Source organism: Solea senegalensis, linkage group LG14 (assembly GCF_019176455.1).
Source record: "Solea senegalensis isolate Sse05_10M linkage group LG14, IFAPA_SoseM_1, whole genome shotgun sequence".
Taxonomy (NCBI): Eukaryota; Metazoa; Chordata; class Actinopteri; order Pleuronectiformes; family Soleidae; genus Solea; species Solea senegalensis.
In genome coordinates, this window is record NC_058034.1 from 3,127,605 (window position 1) to 3,154,240 (window position 26,636).

The 26,636-nt window shown below is 41.7% G+C and overlaps 1 protein-coding gene across 3 annotated transcripts in view; it reads right to left on the reverse strand.

The window, feature by feature from the left end:
* Positions 1-26,636, reverse strand: part of tle2b (TLE family member 2, transcriptional corepressor b) — a 69,125-nt gene that overhangs the window by 37,737 nt on the left and 4,752 nt on the right. For all 3 annotated transcript variants that reach the window (XM_044043298.1, XM_044043297.1, XM_044043299.1), the window contains exons 2-4: positions 20,199-20,296; positions 19,567-19,630; positions 5,357-5,401 (exon numbers count right to left, since the gene is read on the reverse strand). In XM_044043298.1, coding sequence (XP_043899233.1) covers positions 5,357-5,401; positions 19,567-19,630; positions 20,199-20,296 — 207 coding nt within the window. The remainder of the gene's footprint in view (positions 1-5,356; positions 5,402-19,566; positions 19,631-20,198; positions 20,297-26,636) is intronic.

A 26,636-nucleotide genomic window follows, 5' to 3' on the forward strand; every position in this document is an offset into this window, starting at 1 on the left:
TGCAGCTGGGTGATGTCATGTGGTCTCACGTGCAACCGTTAATAAGACGGGTTCTGAGTGTCCTCAGGTCACTTTTTAGTCGATGCTTTCAATGTGACACCATAATGCTTAGCTGCTGTTTATCACTGGCGTGAGCAGCTGTGAGCTCTGTGCTCCGCTAAACAGGCCTTTGAAGTTGAACTGCAGATGGAAGGAAAATCTCATTCACTTCCTGCCTTTGACATTTTTTCTGCTCTCCGGTCACAAGTTCTTGCCACTGCATCTTGCTGTACAGGAGTCTAACAAAGCAACTATTCACCTCCCACCACCGTCCTGGTCTCCTTCTGCAAGTGTAAGCTGTCAATATACGGCTGCTTCAGTCTATTCACCACGCCACAGTGCAGACAGATCATCATCTTCCTCAAACAACCACAACATATGTCTGCACATAGTGTGTGTGTGTGTGTGAAGTTTATATAGACGTGCTATATAAATGAATACAGAACAACCACAGTGAGAAATGTAAAGTCCTGATAGCTTCTCTCGCTGCTCCTGGGGATACAGCTATATATGATATTATAGGATAATAGACAAGAACCCAGTCAGCGAGATAATGTGGAACGTGCATGCATGTGCATGCGTGTCAATGTATCTATGCTCAGATAAAATCATCTGCAATTGGGAAAGAGACATAGATGGAGAGAGGAATAAAGAGAAATAGGAAGGAAGTAGTAGTGCACAATGTTGGCTATTGTAACCTTGGTTATGTTATATATCATTTTGTATTCATAGTCATTTGCGACGATCTTTTTCAGTTGCACATAATTACAGATTAAGTTTATTATATCTTCTTATAGGCTATAGTTCTGTGTATTGCATGTTATATAGAACATATTGACTAGTAAACTGATATCTATATGTGTATATAATATGGGTGATTATTTTATGTTTCATTTACAGAGATTTTGGTGACGGAGTGTGCGTGTTGTGCGATGCACATGTGTAAATAAAGTGTATGAACTGTAACCCGCATATCACCCACAGCCCGAGAACGCTACCTATCAAGATTCAGGGTTACAGTATCATCGCAATATCAGAATAATAGAATTCTGACTCTGATTTTCTTCTGACTTTAATCTCAGAATTCATGCTGTTTTATTATCATTTTTTAATACTCTTCCGTATATATCAATACATATTAAAACAAACACTTTTATGAGTTTGTTTGTTTTTGTTTGTTTATGCAAGTGACATCGTTATCTCATGCTCAGTGACGTCACATGTCGCATGATTTCCTCGGCGTGCAGCCCTACAGGGAAGCCAGGGAGATCAAGAAGTTAAAGACAGAGAGTCACTATGAAACGTTCCGACAGAAGGAGAGAGGAGATGAAAAGGAACTGCTCGGAGGAAGGGTAGGAAGACGCAAGATGACTGTTACAGCTCAATTAATGCTGGGACATGAGACGGCCCGGCCACTAATAACTAGCAGTGATCTCGACAGGATGTTAGGAGGGAGCTTTTTTGTTGGGGGGATGAAGGAGGAGGAGAGGAAATAAGAGCAGATACTGTTAAATCTATTCATGATTCATTATTTCTGACTGCAACTCAAAGCTCCCCTCCCTCCTTCCCTCCCTCCCTCCCTCGATGCCCTCCTCCTCCACTACTCTCTCCCTTTTTCTTCCATTGCTTTCTTTCTTGGCTCCTATTTTCATCGCCATCCCTTTTCCCCCTCATCTGTTCTCTGAGGTCTTTATCCGTCTCTCTTCTAATGCTCCATCCTTCCTGTTTACCCTCTTTCATCCGTTCAATTAATCTCTCTCCCCTCTTTTCCTCTCGTCCCAGCTCTCACACTCTTCCAATCTCTCTCTCAACCATCACTTTGTTTTTTTACATGCAGTCTCACATACTACCTTTTTTTAGGCCATCCTCCATCGTAACATCCCTTTTTTCCTACAACCTTTTCTCCTTCTTCATTCTTTTGTTCTATCCTCTTTGATGGCAGTTTTTTTTTTCATTTGATATTCAATCACACGATCTCTTTCTTATTATTCTTTCTGACAATTTCTGCTTCTCCATTTCCTTTTCTCCATCTGTGATACTGTAAGTCCTCTTTCACTACCACCATATGTCTCGCTCACATATTCCCATACCACCTCTTCTTTCATCCCTATTTTGATTTTTTTTTTCCCAAGCTCCTTTTCTCCCCATTCCTCAAACACACCTTTCCTCTTTCTCATATCCCCCACCCCTCCCCTCGCTCTTCTCAGACTCATTCACTGGCTCCTGACACCAGACTTATCTTATTCTTTTTTTCCCCTCTCATTCGCTTGACTGTACCTCTTTGGTCTCCTGTCATATTCGCCACCTCCTTTCTTCTCTTCTTATTTTCCATACTTTCCCCTCCTTGGCTTCCCTCTCTCACCCCCCTCCTCCTCCCATCTCTCAGAGCTGTAGCCAGCACCCCAGTCCATTTCTTCTTTTTGGCGACAAGAGCTGACAGTCCAGTTCTACTAGTCTTTGCTGCCAGATATCTTCCTCTCTCTCTCTCTCTCTTCCTCTTTTTTCTTCATGTCTCTTTTTTTCTCTCTTATCTCTGTTCTCATTCTTTGCCTTCACTGCTGGGTAAAAGTTTATTTTCTAAGAATTAAAGAACACCATGCACAAATTCTACTGAAATGGCTTGAAAGTAAAACAGAGCAAACTGCACTGTATTAATCCCAAAAGCTATACCTTTAAATAGTCTTTCCATGTGTCTCTCTCATTCTGTCCGTCTCCCTCACTTTCTAAATGTGGTTCTGTTAGTAGTGTCTGTTGTGGCATTAGGAGAACACACCATAAAATCACATCTGTGATTTTATGGTGTGTTTGTTTTAATGCATTTTTTTGCAGTGCAACAATTCCAACATAAATTCCCTTTGGGGTTTCCTGCCTTCCAAAGCAGTGCACATCTTGTGCACAGCTGAATTTGGACTAAGAGTGGAGAGAGAGAGAGAGAGAGAGGGGGACAATCTTACATAATTTCAGTTTCAAACGTAACATTTGGAATCCAATTTTAGAGAGAAAAGTGAACATGAAGGCAGAGCTTTGAAAACATTCTCCAGACTGACCTGGATATTTTGTTCTCTTTACATTAAACGCTGGCTAACATCAAGATGCCAAAGCTTCTCAGGCAATTTCATTCATCACTACTGCTGCATATCTGTGTGTGTGTGTCTCAAGCAGAGCGTATACACACTCAGGGATAGATAACAAACCAACAACAATGCACCGGACAACACAAGAAAATGAAACTTTAGAAGATGCTCCAACCAGTAATTGGACGATTTAATTGGACAACTTCTTCCAGGAGCAAGTATGTATACACTGATCTCTGTATTTGGACAGAGCCCCACTGTTTGATGTTTCTGTACTATAATTACCTTGACAGCTAAATGACACAATGATTATGAGGTTAAAGTGCAGAGTAAAGAGGCTTTCATTTGTAGGCGTTTTTTAGAGATTGTTTCAAACAATGAGCTGCTTTCTTATTGTCTATGTCGTGCATGTTGGGAGCTCATTGTATATCGCGAAAAATTTAAATCCCCTCCTGTCTTCTGTGTTAGCATTACAAATATATAGAGAGAGAAATAAAGGAAGATACCATTCTACAGTCTGTTGATCTGATTGGGTGACTGTTTTCCTGTCTGCAGTTTGCCTTTGACTTGCAGAACATGTACACACGTGATGTGATTTCATTTGGTCTACTGAGCCACTCAGTATCTTCATGTAATTACTGTGTAAGTCCAACTTAAGCCAGACTTTTAAAAAGACATGTAAACTGAAATTGTGTTACATTGAATTTCTCAAAGTCAAACTAAAACACCCGGCAGCTAAAAGTAGACCATCGCACGTATGCATTCAATTGGACGCCGTATGTCCTAGGTAATCTGAACAGTGTTCCACATTTCCCACCGCTGCATTAGGCAGACACACTTCATTCAAGAGAGTGAATGCCAACGCAAGTCAGAGATGGGACTATGACATCATCATTTCCCTAAAGTAGCGTATTTGTTGTCTACACTGTTTTCAAAAAAACGCTGTTTCTGTGTGGACAAAATGCCAATATGATTTAAAAAAAACAAAAAAGGGGTGCGTATTCACCTACCCCCGTTTACATGTGGACGGCCCCTAATTCCCCGTTAATGGTTGTATACTGGGAGAAGGACAGCAGTATACACCACTGTGAACACACTCTCCAGCATTACAGTCTGACATTACAGGTGATTCACGATTATGACCAGAAATACTGCACAAATGAACATTAGCACATGAACCCACCAGGGGTGAGACACGGGAGGTATAAGAGGACACTCTGTGTGCGTAGAATAAGCTTTTTTATTATTTCAAATTTGATGTTATTATATAAGAGCTCTATATTAATGTTATCACGGAAAATGCTGCAAAGAGAAGTGAGTGAACACAGTGGACTGTTTCCTCTTCAGCAGTCATTTTCTTTATGAGCCTAAACAGCAGCGTACTCACTGTCAGTCCCTCCTGAATTCACAGCTAATTACAGCCAACAAGGGTATCACATGACACGAGACAAACAACCTCAGCAACAAATTATTATTCTGTCCATGCCGGCTCACCTGTAAGCAAAAACACAGTCCCTCCACAAAAGGCGTCACTGTGTCTGACAAATCATAACAAAGACACTACTTACATACGCTAGAATGTTGAAATATACAACCTGTCTCCACAAAGGGTGATTTTAATAACCACTTCTGTAATACCAGGCAAAATATTTACCAATTTGATGCTAAAATCTTAACCAGCCACTTCAATAGTATGACTATTATTTTCATTCTTAGATCAGATCACAGGCATATTTGATCAATATGAATACGCACAAATCCATGAACTCTTCTATTTCCATGCTACAGTACTTGTGTTTATGTTCCATTCATAGGTATACAGCGTTAAACTGCAGTGCTGGGCAATGAACCTTACTGAAAGTAATAAATGCAGCCGTCTATTGCTGAGTGTTAAAACCACTTGTAACACTTGCCGGGTTCTCATCATCACGACATAAATTTAAAGCTGAAAGTGATCCTGCTTTATCCTATCAATATAGTGTATATTATGAAAAATACAATACACGTGTACACACACGACATAAAAGAGGACAGCAACAGGAGATACAGTGCACACCCACCCACACATAATGACACACTGGCAAACGAGGTTTGTGTGGAGTAAATAACACATTTACCTCCTCTCCCCCACTCAATAAATGCAACATCTACACAGAACATGAGGCACAATCTCCACCTAAACAGTACAAACCTTCATTCTACAATGAGAAGAGAGACAACAGCTTCGCAGCTCAGTATCTTACCTGCTTGTGCATCTCAATGTTGAGCCCGTAGGACATTTCATAGTACTGTGGAGACAAAGACAAACGACAGAGACACATGGCACACATTAAAGTCAGTCCAACACAACATCTCTGCTGCTCGGTGCAGCTACATATGCAAACACAAAGACCTGACCACAATCATGTGGAGGTGATCGGGCTTATGTTATGAGTCAGGCGTGAATCTATAAGAACAACATTCATGGGTAAAAAAACAAAACAAGACAAAAACTAATCCTAACTCTTACCTTAACCCAAGTCCCTAAAACCAGGTCTTAACCACCAAAAATCCCTTTAAAGATGTGAGGACCAGTCAGAATGTCTGTAAATGCCCAAAATGGCCTCACTCCCTGTGATTTATACATTAAACAACTGGTAGGTTTTGGAAATAAGTAAATATGTAAGACATTGTAGTCACTAAATCCTGTAAACGTGACAAGAAAATGAGGAATTACAAAATGAATACATGATGGTAGAGAAAATGACAGGATCATGTAAAGCTATGGTCTACAGTGGAGGAAGTGGAGGAAGAGACAGGGTCAGCTTTTTGTGCCAAACTATAATAATTATACACAGATTACACAGATTATATACATATTTCACTATCTCTGTAATAATTTACTAATAGTATAATCAACATGCCAGGAGACCCTAAACTGGAAATGTGTGTTTCCTACATGTGTGTGTGTGTAACAGTGAGGATCCTTCGTGGTGACAAAGGCAGCCTCTGCCGCCAGATGAGCAACGCTCTGAATGATGAAAGTGAGACACAACTCTCTCGCTTCCTCGCTGTAGTCTCTTGCTCATTCTCACCCAATCACTCCCTTCTCCCTCTCCACCTCTTTCAGTGTGTCCCTCTCCCTCCTGTCTATCTTTCAGAGGCTGTCAGCTTGCCTTTTCTCTCCACCCTCCTTCTCTCTAGTTAATCCCGCTCTCCTTTCCCCCCACTGTCACGCGTTCTTTCACTCTCCATTGCAGTCCATCTCCTCCAGTCTATTTCCTGTCTCCTTTTACTCACTTGCTATCTTTGTCTTGATCCGCGTATGAACCCATTTATCTACCTCTAATTCAGTAGACTGTGTGAACGTTATTATTAGGTGCAGAGCTGTCAAATCATACCGACGCATGTCTAAAATATAGGTGCGATCATTTAGAATGAAGAAAAAGAAAATCAGTTTTTGTATCCTTATACTGCATATAAGAAATGAAATAGACAATAAAACTCGGAAGATTTCCCTGTGGTTCTACTTGTATTTATGTTTGAGAAAGTGTCACATTGTTGGTACGTTGAGCTTTAATTAAGAAAACTGAACATTTAACCAAACCAAACCAAACCAAGATTTGTTAAATGTTATTTTGAATACGTTCTATCCCTCCGTTTCTTCGTTGTCACTGAAGCACATTCTCCTTTGCACTCTCCTGTCAATGCTTGTTATTTCACCTTCCTTTGCATTTTCCCTCCTCTACCATCCATATTACTTGATCTCTTTTGCCCTCCCCTTGTTTTGTCCATCTACTGTATCATTTCCATCTCTGTCCTTTACTCTCTTTTGTCTTACTCCTTCTCCCGACAGTCATTTCAATCATCCCTGTCCTTCATGTTCTCTCTCTATTTCATGCTCTCTCATTTTATACTTGGCTGATTCACTGTGCTCTCTCTTGTCCTTGTCACGTGCTATATCTATACTTCCTGATGTCTTTCTCCCACTGTCAGCCTTATGTCCTCCGTGTGTTTTTTTTCTTTCTATTCTTTCCCTCTTCTTGTTCATTGACATGGACACGTGATGTTTACACGGACACAACAACATGCAGGAAGTTTGGAAAATGTCTTTCTCATGTGAGAATTCTCACATACTACACACACCTGGAAACACACGTAACAGGATTGAGCCATAGTCGTGTCCCCGTATCTGCCTCTGCTACACTCCTCTCAACATCAAAGACATGTGACATCTCTCTTTGTTCTCCATCTTTTTCTCCCTCTGTCTCCATCACCCATCAGCCCCTCTCTTCACCTCTCTTTCATTACACCTCTCCCCGGCACTCCCCTGCTTTCTTTTACTCAAATCCTGTGTCTCTTTAATTCTCCCTCCATCTCTAGCATCAGCCTCTCCACATCTCTGTCATTACTTTGTTTCTCTTATTCACACGCTCCTCTTTCATTGCCTCCCCTCCAACATCCTCTTTCCATTTAGTGTCTCGCTTTGGGCCACGACAGAAGCAGCTATAGTGCAAAAACGGGGGCCCTAGCATTTAAATACAACCTCCCATGAACAAAGCTCACTTCAGTAGCTCCCCACTATGGACCAAAATGAAGCAGCTGACTGCGTTTAAGCAGCATGACAGGAATTTAATAAAAGTATGACGGGAACAGTGCTCTGTAAAGCCGGAGGGGGGAAAAAAACAGGTCTGGATTGGCGACAGTAAAAGTAGCCTTGATGCTGCCACTCTGCATTTCTGAGAGTCAGTGGACTGAGGGGAGAAGTGTTCGGTTGGCTTCCACCAAGTTCCATTGATTGTTTAATTAAAAATGCCATTCACTTCAGTCCATTTAACACTCATAGAAGAACATTTTTCTTAAGCCACATTTCTCTCAGGATAAAGAAAAGCCAAAGCAAAAGAAAAGAGAACTCCTACAAGGAACAGTAAAGTACATTCTAACATTTGGTATGTCGTGCCAACAATGGTTTGTCAACAGTTCCTTCATGCAAGACTAACACATAGGTCACTTGTCTCTGACCTTGGATACAAGCCATAGGAAAGTACCAGAAGCAGCAAAGTAAATGCATTGCCATGGAATAAAAGAGCACAAGGAACTAAATTAAAACTTAAACTGTATTTATCAAATGTCCACGTTAAATGTGACCATGTGAAGCGGTACCCAAGATGACACAACCCAAACGGTATTTGACGTTAAAAGTAAGTAAGTAATAATTGATTACCGCTTTATCCTCCACATGAGAGTCACAGGGGGTGCTGTGCCACTCTCAGCTGACTTAGGGCGAAAGGCGGGGTACAATCTGGACAGTTTGCCAGTCAGGGCCACATAGAGACACCCATTCACACTCACACTGAGAGTGATTCACATTTAGAGTATCCAATTTGACCTAATGCCCATATTGCATGTTTTTGGGCTGTGGGAGGAGACCGGAGAATCCAGAGAAAACCGAAGCACACACAGGGGGTCTTCTTTCTGAGAGTGGTAACCAACTACTACTACTAATAATAATAATAAAAACAATAGGTGCAGCCCATGGCTTAGAGGAAAGGGAACTTGGCAACCAGAGGGTTGTGGTTTGAATCCTGACAGATCAAGGGCTAGGGTACCACATTGCTCCCCATTGCCTGGGCTAATTGGACACTCTAAATTGACACCAGCCCATGGGGGAGCCACATCCAGTGTATTCCTAGTGCTGGTCCCAAGTTAAATAAGGGCTGCAACTTGCATCCTGAGTGGCATCCAGCTAAAAAAGCTCTGCTAAAACAAAAAAATAATAACAATATTCAAATAATAATGTTTTTGGTGGTGCTGTCTTCCGCACTTGCTTGTAATATGAGCAACAGAGGCCGACAGAGGCTTGTTAGAATAACTCTTTTAGAATTTTGACCCTGCGCCACAGAGTCTGTTACACATAGACCGACAGAGGCTTGTTGCGTGACTGTCTCTGATTGCCTTGTTACCACGTTACTCCAGGTACTTGAAGTACACTTTGGGTGACACCAGTCCATTACAGAATGAATCACTTACATATTACACATTCTTGGTCAAATACAATAAAAGGCAAGTTAAGTTGCACGTTTTTCTGAAAGTGGCAGGTTAGTAGTTTATTTCATGTGTAAATGTTACTCATTGTACTTCCACTTGAGACCTGTAGCACTATGGCAGTGCAATTTCCTTTTTGAAAGGGAGATTTGAAATATCATACTGTGACGAGTTGTTGTTTTAAGATGACTGAGTATATTCAGACTGGACCGGTTAACGCCTCTCTTGAAACATGGCAGAAATATATCGACTAATTTCGTGAAAATGTAATAACAGTTGTCCTGTGGGTGTAGACCAGACAACAGTGAAGAGACAATTGTACTGTTTTGCCTCAGTGACAACGCTCTGTGGGAGTCAAGTCTGGACTGTACTGCAGTCACAGCTGTGCTCAGTAGTCTGTAACTGTGTTAGTGTAGTGTGGTAACAGTCACCACTAATGTTACATCACAGTTTTGTAAACACATCATTTACATTTCAATCTGGCGGCTGCCAGTGTTACTGTTTGGCTTGTAGCTTGACTGTACTTTACCGTACTTTAAGTGTTTGTGTCGCAGACCAAACACACAAACCAGACAGAGTGTGCAGTTCATGTTTTGAAGCAGCAGCTTGTTACGCAAAGGAGAACGACATCCTTTCTGGTACACAAATGTCACTGTAGTAGCCTGACAATCTGGAGAAGAAGGGGAGGTTATTAAAATCTAAGTATAGCTGTCGGACAAACTCTTACACACTGGCCCTTTATTTGCCGCATTTTCTCTCCATCAGGATACTGAAGTTTGTAAAGTGCTCATTCTCCTGCACCAAAATCCATAAAGAAACGCTTCTAAAACCTAAAAATCACTGATTCTCTCTGGACTGTGGTGCAGGAAAGTGTGCAGTACACAAATAGCACTTTTTCACAACACAGTTCTAGCCTGACCATAGTACATAGTATTTAGTACCTACTCTGGTGAGGTCCCAAGCGAGCTGAGCTGATACTAAAATGTGACGTCAACAGACTGCCTTCCAACACGGGAATCAAAGCATACAATGCCAAACTGTTCATCTCCAACATTTAGCAAGGACATTTCTAAAATCTCAACATTTAACAGAGGTAATCTGGTGTATTTAGCGACAGCACTGCTGAAAGCTGGCGATCGCGAGCCGAATCACAACCCCGTCTGCAGCGTTTTAGTTCAGTGACTGTGTCAGACGGAGTCTGGGCTCCGGTCATGCGTTTTTAATGAACTGCTTCTAATGATTCAGAACACTGAAGAGAACTGCTTTGCTCTTCACTAGTTTGTATGTTCGTGTCGTGTATAAAACAAGGTCAAACGGCAGTTTCGTGCAGCTGCGCGACGACGCCCCCGCCCATGTTGAGGAGGTACTATGGAGTAACGGAACACAACGTGCCTGATACCCGAAGCGTGCAGTCGAGCTGAGCCCTGGAAAAGTGCCAAATGTGACACTAATTTCAGTTTCCAGGCAGAAAAGGGTTATCTAACAGCAAGACAAGACAGCAAACTAATTCTTAAGACACTGAAGACTTGACATAGAAGTGCATCCATATTCAAGGCTGGTGTACAGCAAAGGCAGTGCTCTATACATGCTATAATATTTCACGCAACCGCACTTCAAAACAAATCAGAACCATCCCTTTAAAGCTCAGACACCCAAATATGAAAATATAAAGAATACACCGCACTACTGTATTGTATGCATCATTCACACACACACACACACACACACACCTCTAATTAACCCACACCCCTCACATGGCAGCAGTTTAGATTTATATAATCCCTCTGTAGTGACACTGTGTAGTCATTCAGCGCCATGTTTGAGAACTATGTGGGTTGTGTGCATGTGTGAGTGACAGATTGCAAATCGTGTGTGTGTGTGTGTGTGTGTGTGTGTGTGTAATGACAGAAAGACGTATTAAGCCTGACAGGAGGACTCTAAGCCAACCGGGTAACATCATTGACCAAGATCAACGAGCACTACTCTGTGTTCCTGTCAGTTTTTTTAAGAAGGATTTAAACGTCACACATGTTTTTATTCACGTCACCATACATGCGCATGCACCTCTTTTTCTTGTCTGTCTTTAAGTAAAAATATAAAACATTTCAGTACATTGTGATGAGAACAGCAAGGCCACAGAGTAATAATAAGTCATTTATTTCTATTCTTATTGTATCCATTAGTTTGGAGTGTCCTCGTGCCATAATCAGATATCTTCACACTGATAGATAATGTGAACACAAGGCTGTGATAATTCAATATCACTGCTTTTTATCAAAGGAATTGTAATGATACAAAATTGTGCTATAATTGTACCACTGTCTATTCCAAATGCATTAATCAGAGCCAGGAAATTAAGAGTATGAAGAGGCAGACGTTATACCATAATGACAAGTCTTTATGAGCACAAATATATTATTTACTTCAGTAAATCTGTGTTAATGGTTGATCATTTGAATGCTTCTCAATTTTCCACAAAACAGCATCTGTACATTTAAAACCAATAATTTATTTTTTTTTGTGAAGGAAAAATGTGTTTTTGGAAAACCTGAAGCGTTAAAACAGAAAAACTCTACTAAGCTAAGCATATGTGTAGTTAAGGGGAATCAAATCTCCAAAGCTTGAAACGATTTTAATTTCTTGACAGAAAATGTTCCATAATCCATACTCACTGCCATTATGATGTCTACCTGCTCTTTGGCATGTTATGACAGGTTACTTCAGATAAATGAGGTGTAATTCCTGTTTATCTGATCGCACGGTAATGTCCCACTCGTCCGAACATACCCCACGTCTGACATGCATCTCCCACTAATAACACGCACACTGCACTGTCATCATCAGGGCAAGAAGGACAGAATGCATTCCTGCATTTCCCTCATCATGCTGCTCTCCCCCTTTCTCTCTTTCCTGCTTCAATCTCATGTATCCCTCCTCCATTCCACACTTCCAATCTGTGAGGAGTGTTTGCTCTCTTTCATTCCCCCCCGACCCTTGCTCCACCACCATGGTGCCGAGAGAATGTCAGACGACATTATATGTATATATACATATGTATATGTATATGTGTATATGTATATATATATGTATATGTATATACATATATATATATGCATTCTGCAGAAAACGTTGGCAAACTTTAAAATGAGCTTTAGAAAGTGGGTCTAATCAAAGGTGATTTATCTAAATGGGACATTCCGGTGTGTGTGCGCAACTGTGCGTGGGTGCACGTGTGGCTTTATTGGATGTTTTTAGCACCAAAATATGTGTGTGAGCTGCTTACATCATGTGTACGCAGCTTATGTTTTGTCTTGTGTGTGCGTGCACACATGCTCGTGTACTCTATGTGTCACACACAGGTGCAGATGTAAAAACCAAAGCCGGAGCAATTGTTCATCAGTATCTCTTGGGTGAGCTTCTCTCTTTCATCTGCCTGTCCTCCTCCGCCCCCCCTCCACACACACACACACACACACACACACACACGCTTAAACACACACATGCCATTGATGTTAAAACATTTACTAGCACGCTGTGCTAACCCACATCAGAGGTTAGGTAAGCAGGCTCTCACTTCTCCATTGTGCCATGTCAGCGGGTGACGACTAAATCAGTCACGGCACACATTCAGCATTTACTGCAGCTTCTCTTGCAGCCTGTTTCATCAGAGGGAGAGAAGGAACAACTGGATAGCACCGACGTCGAGCTGAAGGGGGTTTTATGTCCACGAACACATGTGTGTACAGTACAAACACTGGGGGAGACCTCGTCTATCTTTATGCCTCCTCCTGCCTTGTTTGTTTCTCCGGCTCCAGACAGTTCAGACAGGTTTAAGACTCTTAAAGCAGACTCAATCCTTCCATTCATCTGGCCCTGATCAAATCCCCCCGGCCAACTCCCACCATCACAGAGCGACACTTAGCTTAGTGAGGAGGCCCTCTTCAGAGTCTGCTCTCTACTGTCTTACATCACTTTAATTCGTTCTTCTTCTTCTTCTTATTTCTTAGATTATTTTTCTTCAGTTCATCCGTCTATTTAATCCCTCCCACCATCTCCTTTGCTCTATCATAATATACCATTTATTCACCATTGTCCTTGTTCTGTTTTTTATTGAAGTTTGATTTTTTTTGCCCTTTTTTATCCTCCCTCAGTGTCTCCATCTCCCCGTCTCTTCACTTCCTTTATTAGTCCTACTCCCGCTCTTCGTGTCTGTCCTGTCCTTCCCCCCTTTTCTACCCCTCTTCTGTCTCTTTCCACTTTCTCAAGCAGTCTGTGACTGCAATGTTGCTAAAGAGAGCACAGCGTGTCAGCCTGAATCAGACAGATGAGCTACGAGTGGAATAAGAGGCTGAGAGCACCGCATTAATCTACACACACACACACACACACACACACAAAGAAACAAATGCACTCACATCTCTGCCTGAGGGGATGTACTGAATAGACTCAGATATATGTTCACACACACACAAATGACTCCATGGCAGACTTGAGACAAAACACTGAGGCCATAATATAGTTCTAATGAGACTGTAAATATATTTGACTGTATTATTACAAACAAAGATGTTTGAGAATAATTGCTTGTGTAATCAACCTCCTTTGGTTTTTATAGCGGTGACGTTTTAGCCTTTAAAAACCCAAATTCCTTTCATAATCATATCCAAATCATAATAAGTATAAAACACCCCCATTTGGGAGAATCAAAACAAAGACATAAAGATCTTTGTAAAAGGAAATAAAATACAATAAATCAACAAGCAAAGGAATCAATAACTAATAAAGCAACAGTCCAGAGCCACTTTATAGTCACTGAATGTCAGCGTATGTTAGTTTTTAACTAAAGTGACCCAACATTACGTTTATGGATCAGTTTAATGCACAAAAGCAGAAGAGTCAAAATCTGCAGGTGCTGAATGAAAGTGGTGCAGAAATCAAATATCCAATATGCACAATATGAGGAAGCAAGCTTGTCGAACGTGAATTTCCATAACTCAAAATCACATCATCTACGCCTTAATCCTCCACATGAGGTTTGTGGGGTCGCTGGGGCCAATCCCAGCTGACATAGGGTGAAAGGCGGGGTCACACATTGGACAGGTTGTCAGTCCATCACAGAGCCAAACAACCATTCACTCTCACACCTACGATCCGACCGAATCAGGCAACGGCACGAACCACTGCAGCTCATTTCTTCATTTCTCCGATTTATTTAATTTCACAGCAAAACAAGATGAGAATTTAGTCTCATTATCAGATCTTCTTGGAAAAGGCATTTTCAAAGAGCAGGGTGAGCAGAGGTGAATATGGCTCTTCAGACGGTATTCGCGTCTACGCCCCCCTGATTAGTCTGGGCTACAATGCAAGCTTATTTAAAAAAATACACAGAGGAATTCCAGGACAGAGGTGAGCAGTGAAATCTGAGCGGCATGAATTATAAATACAAAAGCTGGGGGAAAAAAAAGCAAGATGCTCACAGACACTCTGGACATTACACTCTGCCAGTGTCTCTCTACACAAACAAACACACGAGCCAGTCGAGTAGAACAGCCAACTTATAACATATACTCTACCCAGAAAGTTGAAGAAAGCGCGTCTGCCAGGCAAACCACCGCCATACACTACTGTGCTGTATATCCAAAACCTTGCCGTGCCACTTAACTGCAGCAGCACACACATTTGAGAGGGCTGTGGCATCGTTTCAGCAAGCGTGAAATTAGTAAAACATACTCAGTGCCAGATTTGCAATTTAACTGGTGAATGTGGGGAAAAATAAAGTTCCCAACTTTGAAAAAGTTTAATGCCATAAGGAGATTTCTCACAGCAGAGTGAAACTATCACCTTCTGTTTAAGACAAAATAAATATAAAATCACTGCAATTATTGGCTCACTTCCGCTTCTTGTTTTTCTCTGCTTAAACTGACAAAAAAAACAAACAAATGCAATTTCAATCACCTCTACTCAATCATTAACATAGCAAACTGATATGAAGAAAGATTTGCTTTGTGAATAAAAATACAAAACAGTCAAATTATCAAAATAACATTACATTCCTCACACCACCTGGCTCACGATCACACAACAGTGGCACGGTATTTTAAGAACACTGAGACGCGATGGTGCCAAATGCAACAAGTCGTCAAAGCTATATTACAAAATTGCTTGTTACTGCTCCTCAGAGTGTTATTAAAGGAGCTTTCTAATCTAATGCCAACACTGAGAATGAGATTCTGTGTCAGCACCTACCAAAACCTCAGACTAAAAATAATAATAAAACTAGTCTGACAGTTATATATTAGGTTATGACACACAGATGGCTTGGTTAGGGTTGAAGAAAGATTGTTGGGTAAAAAAAAAAAAACTACTTGTTGAGGAAAGAATGTTTGCCATTGTTAAAAACACCAATGGCTGTCAATAGCAAACCACCCCGATCCTGCACAGCGGCTGACGAGTTTTCCACATGCACTTTGTGAGCAGGTCCTTCATGTAGCTTAGCTGTAGCCTGTAGCAGGGCTTCATTAAAGGCACACATCTTACCGGTGTTTGATCTAATTGTTCATATTTTAATACAATTTATTTCTGGTTGGCTTCAGGTGGCTCTGTCCTCTCTGCCCTGAGCGCTGCAGCGCGCACACACGTCCATACTTAACGCTCAAAGTGGGGACACTGTGGGTAACCTCATTCATCAGTGTTACAAAAGTCAACTCCCTACCAGCTGTAGTACCTGCAGCCTCACAGCAGCAGCAGTCGCAGGCAGATGCCAGGAGTCTTTTTATGCCGTAACTTCAGTCAGGAATATTATTTTACTGTGCACCCACTGCACAGCGCTGGATAGGGACTTGATATACAATAGCAAAGAGATCTAATTGGGACCACGGACCAAAAAAGCTGATCGGAACATCCCTAGTTTTTAAGCATGAGACCACACTGTCAAAACAACAAAACAATCAGTTTGTTTACATGCACAGTTTAATAGAGCTAAGGCCGTAGTCTGACTAAGACAGGAAATCAGACAAACTGAAATCGGTGACATGGATAATGTCGTGGTTCTGTATGTTTCGTGACTGCTGTACATGTTACACAAATTAGATTGAGTATGGCTCTTGTGGTTGCTGTGTTGTCCGAGGAAAGACGCCGCCGCTGCTGATGTATGATCACCGACAACAGTACTACAGTTTATACGTCAGCACATCTCCAGTCCGACTAAGCGTATACATACAGGCGTAATCAGACTATGAATCGCATTATCCAGATATGTTAGTCTGACTAAGACTAGCTCGATTTTAGTCAGTCTAACGTGTTTGAAAAATCGGACTTTTATCATGCATGTAAACACACTGACTGACATGAAAATCACGTGGCCACCTTTAGACAAACAACGTGCATTTGTTATGCATTTCTTCAACGTTCACCTGAAAAGAACTCAACATGCGTCAGCCATAATCCTGCATAACCATCTCACTACTTTCCTCACCCTAGTATTGAGCTTACGACTGATAAATAGTAAAGGCAGGAGCAGTGCAGCGTAGTGAGCGGAGCCCCTGCCTGCGGAAACAGGCCTCAGTATGGATGACAGGACTAACGAGCTAAATATAGCCTTCTGGGTTATCTCCTCTGTGGGCGCAGCCAGTCCGTTGTTGCTTCACATTATTTACGTGTCTGTGCATGCACCCTCTCTCTCTCTTTCGCTCTATCTCTCTTTCTTTTCATTTCACCCACACACACACACAATCTCTTTCTCCTTCTCACACATCCAGTTGTTCCTTTTTTAAAGAAAAAAATAACACAATCTTTCCCCTCTTCTGTCGCCGGTATCACTTTCTCTCTCTCTCGCTCTCTCTCTCTCCCTGTGTATCTCTCTTCTGCCTCTATCACTCTCTCTCTCTCTGATTCCTCTTTTATTCGCTTTATCGCTGCCTCCCTTTGCATCCTTCCCTCAGCAGCACTGTTATTTTTTTTTGTCTGACACAGTCTGAGCTCTTTCTTCCTCTCAAGCTATCCTTCCGTTTGAGCCTCTCTCTCACTCTCCTCCCACTCATTTCTTAACTGTGCTTGTGAAGCAGCATAGCACTGTGCTACTACTACTAGCCATGCTCTAAGACACAGTGAGCCACAGCTCAACTAATGTAGTCTATATAGTGCATAAGCATCTGCCATAGGGAACTACTCATGGCAGATTCATTGTAAAGCGGATATTTGTGTGCTTTTGTACCACTTCTTTAATTTCAGGATTAACAAAAGTAAGAAAGAGGATCACGCATAGAGGAAAGCCTCTCTTTTGTGGAGGAAATGATTGGTCAATTTTAAAATTAAATCAAATAATGACACAAAAAAGTTAAATTAAATGACATTCATTTGCTCGTCTGAAGTCACATAAGAGCATCCCTGCTGGCACTGCACCAGTCCTTTTGTATCAGCAGAAGGTGGATGTTAGTCTGAGCTATTTGCTCCACACAGTAATTGTGTGAAACCACAGCTAAAATGAGCAGTGCCTGAGATTAAGGAAGTGGCTGTTTTTGAGAGGTCTGTGATTTTCTTTGCGTGTGTTTTCCACTGTGCAATATTTATTATGCGCGGGTGTCTTTTTTTCTTCCGTATCGAGAAGCACTTTGAGTTTCAGAATAATAGGGCTACGTTTATAAAAAGAGTTCAGATAAGCTGTTTGTTTGGGCAGGTTGGTGCCATTAGCAAAACCTCCACGTGGTTTTTTTGTTGTACAATTGTACAGATTCGTTGTTGTTGACTGAGAACCTTCACAGACTTGTTGTGCAGTTATTGTACAATTCCTCATCTCTATTATACATTTAATAATTGCTAATCCTATGTGTTGTTGGAATAGTTCATGAGTGTCCACATGTCCCACGTTTGTCCCACGTCAACGTCAAACTCAATCACTATATTATAGTGACTGTTTGTGCCACTTAAAACTTGTTAAACAGTTTATTTTGCTATTTGTTTAAAAAGGGGCTGCTGTGAGTAGGTTAATCAATAAATAGATTATTAATTGATTATCAAATTATTTGTCAACTATTTTGATTATTAAAGTTTAAAGTTAGTTTTTATTAATCCCCTTAGGGAAAGTATTCCTCTGCATTTGACCCATCCTTGAATTAGGAGCAGTGGGCTGCCACACTGAGTGGCGCCCGGGGAGCATTGGGGGTTGGGTACCTTGCTCAGGGGTACCCCAGCCCTTTTTGGCCAGGTGGGGATTTGAACCAGCGACCCTCTGGTTACAAGTCAAGTTCCCTTTCCACTTGGCCACAGGCAAACAGTATCTCTGATTTGTTTGCTTCCCAAATGTGAATATGTTCTGGTTTCTTTGCTCCACGTCATCAAGAAATCATTCAGACCGAGTAATTTTGGTTTGTGAACCAACAAGACGTTTGAGAACATCATCATTTCAAGGTTCGATCATCACACTGATCAACATTTTCTGACATTTTACGGCGCAGGCAACTAATCGATGAATCGAGAAAATAACAGCTTGACAAAAATAATCATTGGTTGCAGCAATAGCTGTGAACCTCACAGTCGGTGGTAATTCGGGTACAGAACACCTCTGCTTGTGGTTTTCCTTTATACATTTTGCAAATAGTATTTTGGTATTTTGGCAAATTTAACACCCGCTTCTCAAGTACATCATCAGTTTTTATTGTCCTGAGGTGTTGACAGCAGACAGGACCAATCAGGAACTAGACAAGCCATTATTCACAACTATAGTGAGAAGTGTTTATATGTGTGTGCACGCGTTATCTGTTTATCTCCTGCCTGCCAGTCTCTCTGTGTGCTTCTACATCCATTTGTCTGTCTGCCAGTTCACCTGTCTGTCTGCTCACTTTTCTCTCACACACTATTTGTCAGTTTCTCTGCCTCTCTGGTTCTCTATCCATCTGTGTGTCTATCTAGCTTACGGCCCTGATCCTGCCTGCTTTCCCAGGTTTATGAAATGCGAGCAGCTTAACAGATGGTACATATCGTATTCCGGTTGGCTCTGTGTGGGTTTTGTACCACAGACGAAGGCTTACGATACATGTGAGCCTTTAGTCGCACAGATGCAAAGACACAGAGGGAGCTCAGACTGTTAGCGCAAGAGAGAAAACACAGAGAGAGGAGAAAGAGAGAGACAAGAGTGATAGACAGAGCGCAGAAGAGGGACTGAGGTGGGAATAATACAGGGAGAGCTATGAAAAAACAAAAATATTACAAATCCGGGAGATGTAGGAGAGCGGAAGTTACACAGCACACAGCGGAAAAACAGATAACACAGTTATACCAGATTTTTGCACAACTTTGTACATTGTGCAACCTTTTAAACTGTAGTGTGTTTTGAGCACAAGTTTGGTTGTGGAAAGATATTAGAGACGGATACTATCATTTCTATCATGAAAGAGTTCACACAGCAGTTGTGATCGATATCTTTGGGACTCACCATGATATAGTGCCTTTGCATCTCAGTCTTCTCACTGGCCAGCTTCTCACACTCCAGCTTCAGGCTGCTCAGGAACACACACACAAACAAACAAACAAACACACACACACACACGCACGTACGAATGAGTTCATTGCATCTTCTGAGGTAAATTATAATTCCCAGAGGTTTTAATTATAACAGAGGTGGAATATGGTTTAAAACGCAGCAAAAACAAAATATCAACTTCGTCGTAGAAATAGTCCGAAAGTACTGTAAACTTACACCTGTTTTAAAAAGGAAGCTGATGCGTGGATTTCAGCAAAGATGTTGATTTAGAGATTTCGTGTAAAGCTGTACGACAAATCATATGTAGGGCTGCAAATCACCATCCAATGTTTTGAACGCTCAGCGTAGTAATAAAGATTTAACAACAGCACTTACATGCTGTCACCTTATATTTATTGGTCCGTGCATTCAAGAATTCAACAGCCATGTCTTCTAAACTACATGACAATATGTTGTCTGTAATTACCACATCCACAGTTGATGGGTGTGCATACTGTACCTACAGGGAACATTTGATTTGAAATGATCTAATGCTTATGAACACAATGTAAATGCCATTATGATTCAAATTTTTAAGTATGTACCTGTGATACTGAGCTTGGAGGAACTGGAATTCCTCCTTGATACGGTCCAGAGTTTCCAGGACTGTGAACTTGAAAGACTGGCCAGGCTGCAAGGGGACCTGGAAAAAGACAAGAAAAGGAGAAAAGGATGATGAAAAATGAATATTGTGTGTGTGTGTGTGTGTGACAGAGAGCAAGGTAAGAAGAAAAAAAAAAAGCCAAGATGAAAGTGAGAGGGAAGGTCACTTCTCAGTCCACACATCATAAAGCCTTGTCCTCTCGCTCTATTCTTCAACTCCTCTAATGACTCTGTGTCCTTCCCGCCACTGCCCCCCCCCATCCTTTCTTCCTCTTCTCTGCCTCTTCCTCTCTTACACATTAGCATCCTCTCCACTCTGCCAGGTTGCTAATGTATTCCAGCCTACAAAGAGCTGAGAAGGGAGGAAACGTCAAATGAATAACTTATAGGGAAACACGGCACTGTCTCTCACCTGCTAAAAGCTAAAGAAGGCCCAACAAAACAAGCAGCTCCCTGGGGCCCCAGCCCTCCCTGTGTGTCTAAAGTGCTTTCAACACCCCCCTCCTCCTTCATAATTTTGTGAAGTTTGAGAAACAAGGGCATTGTGGGTGTTTGTTTTTTTTCCTTGCTGTGGTTGTTTACGTTTGGGTATGGTGGGGTTTTTTTCTCAAAAGGAGGGGGGTTTTTTTTGGTGGGGGGGGGAGATACAATTCTCCCTGCATTCTTTCCAGACCTATTAGTATGGACTAATTTTTTTGTTCCTGCACTGTGGATCTCCCACTGTCAGCCTGAGGGGATGCAGACTGCCAGGTGTCTGTGCCATTTCTTCTTCACAGAAATCACATCGTCACATCACTTTCTCATCACCTGTCAGTGAGCAGTCTAACCAGGAGCGTGCGCCGACGTTCGTACGACCACATCTAGGCTAGATCCCACGTCTGAATCGGTAAGGCAGAATAGAATATGGTCGCCTGGCTAATGCCAGACTCTCATTTAAAATTTAAAAAAACATATACATCAGGTACCTTTCAAGGAACTCAATGGCACCTGACAAATACAGCTAAAGAAAACAATGTAATAGCAAACAAACAATACTAATAGCGAAATGTAAAATAATTACAGAGTGGTTAGACAGTGAATATGCAAGCCCATAGCTAAATGTATAATTGTTTGAGAGTTCCATCGTAGAGAAGCTAATAGACTCAGTCTCAGTACTTCAAAACTCCAACCATAGGGGAGATAGACACTCTTGTGGGTATACTGTATACTCCAGACTTCAGAATCTGTTTCTATTATTATTGACTGCATGGGTTTTTCTATGAATATCATTGCTGGCTATATGATGAAATTCATATTATACCTTAATTCAATATACTGGAAGTGGCTCTAACAGTTAGTGTGTATAAAGGCTATTTAGCCTGCACCATTATGGACTCCCTATGAGTTTATATATTTGTACATGTATATATTTGAACTAATATTCACTTTCAATAACTTCATTAATGATAACTTTTGAATGTGAATGGTCAAAGATGTGCAGATTATTTTCTTCCTTTAACTCTTGTGAAGAATTTTTTATATATGCTTCTCATGTTTCTGGTTTTCTCAGGTTTGGATAAAATTTTTTTTAAAGATTTTAGGTTTGGGTGGGGTTTGGTCACATTAACTGAGGCAGTCCATGTATCATTTTATTTCACATCTATGTGCATAATGACGGTCATTCACAGTAACCATGCTAACAGTTGGGTGTTGGTGGTGAGGGAAACACAAACTTAAGAACAGCTTACACTCACTGCATCAGGCTTTGGTCGAGTTTGGACACAAAAAAATGTCCTTTCCGTTATTTTTAGCCAAGATCTTGTATTTATGATGGAAAATCTGGAGCACAGTGTTAAGTCTTCGCCAGCACATCACAAATATTCTCAGTCAGGTTAAGGTCTGGACTCTGGTGGCCAGTCATGTGTGAAAATGATGACTCATGCTCCCCGAATGACTCTTTCAGAATTTGAGCTCAGTGGTCTTTAGCTAGATCACTATACCCTCAACCTGACCAAGTGAAGCAATCTTGGACCATAACACTGTGCTCACAAGTGTGTACAGTAGGAGAAAGAAGTACATGACTTTAACCACAGGCAATTAGTTGAACAAAGGCAACTGGAAATGGACTTGCTTGAGCAAGGAAGCCTCCATAGTTCAGTCCTCGGAAAAAACTGCACAAATCCTGATGACAGAGAATGAATTGTCTTATTTTGTCTCTCTATGTTTAAAAAGTTGACGTTTACCCGTTTATTGATTTCACAGAGGATTTGGTGCTGAAACACAGCAAAGATGCTAAACCTTGGTGTGCTCAATGAAATTCCTTGTATTAGTAAGAATTTGACTGAGTTGGAAAGGGAAAGACTTAAATATGGACAAACCTGCACACGACTCTTTACACTCAATCCAAATGCTATCAAGACAGACTGCTGCACACAGGTCGAAGTATGACTGAAAACAAGACCGTTTCAAAAGTGAATTATACTGCTCAAAAACCTGGTTATTGAGCAGTTTAATGGGATACAGATTTCTAAACCCCACCCACCCTTGCACTGTTGGTGTGTGACACAAACGCTCCCCCAGTCAGGTCTGATAGTATTGCTTGACAGAGTCACTTTTCAGATACAAATCACATTACATAATTTCTGCCACTGCAGACTGTTAATTATGTGTAATGAGTGTCTTTTAGTCATTCAACCAGCAAATGTTACAAACCCATCCATCCACTCCCTTTGTTCATCTGTTCACATTTCTGTCCTCCATCTATTTTTCTATCAAAACAAAGAGGCACCGTGCAGCTGGGTGGCTATCAGCACGCAGCTACAGCTAAAAGACTGGTGGTTTCAGTGGCGGGGTTTCATTAGTCTAGACAAGCACAATTCAATTAGATTTCAATTAGTCCGACAGTGGAGGTCAGAGACGCGGTGGGTTCCCCAGTAATTAATCCGCAGCTGAGTTGAGCTGAGCTAAACTGAGCTGAGGTAGGCATAGCAGGGACATCGAGATGGCTGCATGCCGGGCACAACACACACACACACACCCTCTGAGCGTGTGTGTGTCAGGGGGAGTGGTTGACCAGGAGGGTGGGGGTGTTGTCTGCCAACAGATCCCCACTGACCTTGATTCACACCATGCACACTCAGTGGGGGAGGAAAGGCAAAGGGATAAAGCAGGGGTGATGAAGATAGCAATCTGGCACACACACACACACACACACACACGACCAGCAGTGCACTGAAAAGCACACAAACAAACACACTCTGATTCACACACACACAGGACACACAAAGAAGGAGAGCGTAGTGATGGAGAGACGGATTGACAAAAAAGGCAGAGGAGAGATAGATACTAATCTGACAGACAGAGGGATGGATGGTCTAAGGCACGGAGGAAGTGATAGACTAGTCTGACATTCTTTCAGAGGAATGAAAGAATGAGCAAAAAGACAGATGATGAAAGACCGACGTTGCTGCTGACTGAGAGAGATAGCCAAACATTCATCCGCCTGACACCAAGGGGATGAGAGGAAGATGAAGAGAGAGGAGGGCAGAAAGAGAGAGAGAGAGACTCGTGCTATTTCTCCTGTAGTCAACACAGACTATAGCCACACTACCCTGAGCACAATACTGCTCGCAACCGTCTGCTACCATGAACACACACAGACCATAAACTCATACATACACATTTAAATGCACAAAATCAAAATCAGTGCTGTCAAGTTACAATAACATTTGTTTGCTATGCAGTAATATGAATAACTGTCATGTACTGTGGAGCAATATGACTATGAATATGAAAACGAGGAAAACAAAAAGTAAAAAAGGTAAAAAAAAAAGTGGTGCCAAATTAGTTATTCATGCTCAGTAAAAGGAGAGTTTTGTTTTTGCTCAAGGACACTTCAGCAGGTACAGACGACAGAGGGGATGAATGTGGATCTCTCTACAATGTTGACAAAGAGCGGGCCATCAGCACGTCGTGCTGTATGTACACAAAAACAAACATTTGCTGTGCGCGTGGGTTATTTTTTTCTTTCTCCCTATATTGTGACAGATGGCAGCCCAGACTGTTAGGGGTCCAATAGCACGTCACCAAGGGCCAAAAACAGCCGACCGCCCCCTGTGTTTTCATGTGTGTGTGTGGTCAGTATAAGAGATCCTGAAACCCAAAACTGATCCAGTTAATCTAGGCGGTAGGCACAGAGGAGGGGAGAGGGAGTGAGGGAGGGGCCACGTGTAAGTGCGCGCACACACACACACACCATTTGGGACAGCAGTCAATCACAATTTGGAGAAGCTGGCATGGGCAAGCAGAGAATTAGGAAGGATTATCTATTGGGGAGGGGGAGGCGTGGCGTGGCGTGGCGTGGTGGTTGAAGCCTGCTTTACTGTATCACATAGCAGAATGAAGGCGGGACACTGGCCATCACCATCACCTGTCTGTCAGTGTCTGTGTTAGTGCATGAAGCCTGTCAGTCTGTCTGTCATCAGCTGGATGACACTTGATTAAATACAAGTAAAAGTGATCATGTTAACATGCAAGGATGCAAAAAGGACAGAGTGTGTAGTGTATAGCGTCGGGATGATGGTAATAATTAACTTTCAGACTGTTAATGGACTTCCATGAAGAATTTAAAAGACGTAAAATGGGTTATTGACTTATTAACCACACTCAGTACATTTCCATGCAGTTTAATCAAGCTAAGGCCGTAGTCCGACTAAGACAGGCAACCAGACAACTTGCCTAGTCCGAGTATACATGCGGAGAATTTATTGGCCAAGTATGTCTGGCTCCGCCTCCACAGGTGGCACTGTATCTCTCTATAAGCTAGTGCGTATTGAATGAGTTTCCTGTTGACCTTTGACGTCACAGATGAACAAACGGTGAGATGGGTCGTGCTGTGGTTCTGTATGTTTCGTACCTGCTGTAAATGCTAACCGTGATACAAATTAGATCCATGTCTGAAGTCGCACTAACATGTTTACAAGACATTAAGAAAAACAAATTATTGTCTTAGTCTGACTAAAATCAGACTTTTAACATGCATGTAAACGTGCTGACTACAATCTATGCCGTCAGAGAAGGTTTCTCTGTGACTTAAAAAAGCTGTTGCTAATGTTGTTTAATGAACTTTGTGTGTCAATTAAAGATTAATTGACTACTGATTATTAACTTGTTGAACAATTGGTGGATGGAAATGCACTAAATTTGCAACCCTTGCACAGAGATTATTTGAAATCATGTCTCAGCATCACATTTAAAGATTGTCCGTCTAGTTCCGTCTAGTTCTGTCTGTGTGTCTGTCTGTCTGTCTGTCTGTCTGTCTGTGCTTCACATTAAACGCCTTCTGTTCAAGCAGCTGCTTGTTTTTCTACAATGGCAGCGGCTGCACGAGAGAGGCAGCAACTGTGAAGCAGAAGCAGGTCTGGGAGTGATTGGGAAAGAAACAATTCCAACTGTCTGTTTGTCTGCTCCGTCTTTCCGTTTAGCCCCTGGCACACTTTCTTCTAACACATGAGTTTTCACACGGTATAAGCGGGCATGCCTATACACGGGTGCATTCATTCAAACTGAAAAAAGAACCCACAAACAAAACACTGCGTCTTCTCTGTCACACGACAATACTGTTTTCTCTCCCTACACTTCTCTTCCATTCCCCCCTTTGTTCTTCCTTTTTTGGGAGTATTTCTGAGACAAGCTGAAACACATTAAATAGTAACTGGTTGGTGAAATATTAAAAAAAAAAAAGAAAAAAAAAGAAGAATACGTTTAGTCATGTATAGATGAGAAATATGAAGTGTGGCAGAAGAGTGTCACTGCCCCTTGTGTAGGCTTAGCTCTTTGTTTACAGTTTACATGCAGTAGTAGTTTGACTCTCAATCGTCTCCCGTTAGTCTGACTTTGAGAACCTTGATCTAGTACGATTTCAGTCAGACATGTTTTCTTAAAAGTCCAGTTTAAGTTGGACTAACATAATAACTTGCTAATTCCATGTAAATGCAGTGAGTAAAGTCAGTCAGTCAGTCACTCAGTCAGAGAGGTATCCAACTAATGCTGCAGCTCACCAGTCAGCCACTAAGCTGGTGGTGGATTACAAATCAGGGAAAGATTGGCAGCCAAAGAGTCTCTGGAATCCATCCAAGCCACGCTCTGATCATTTCTTTTAATGACAAAGAAAAGAACACAGAACACGGGAGTATGGGACAGCAAATTTGCCTGTTTGTAATCAGAGTGCAGACTTAATCTTAGTGGCTGCTGAAATGTGAGCAGAAGCTGTTGGCTGCCTGTGTGACTTTTGCTTGTTCGGTGGTTCTTCTCACTGCAGCTGTATTGTTGTTACTTGACTTTTTGCCATTTTATGGAGTTGACTTTGAAATGTGGAATGAAATTAAATGTAAACAAGATGA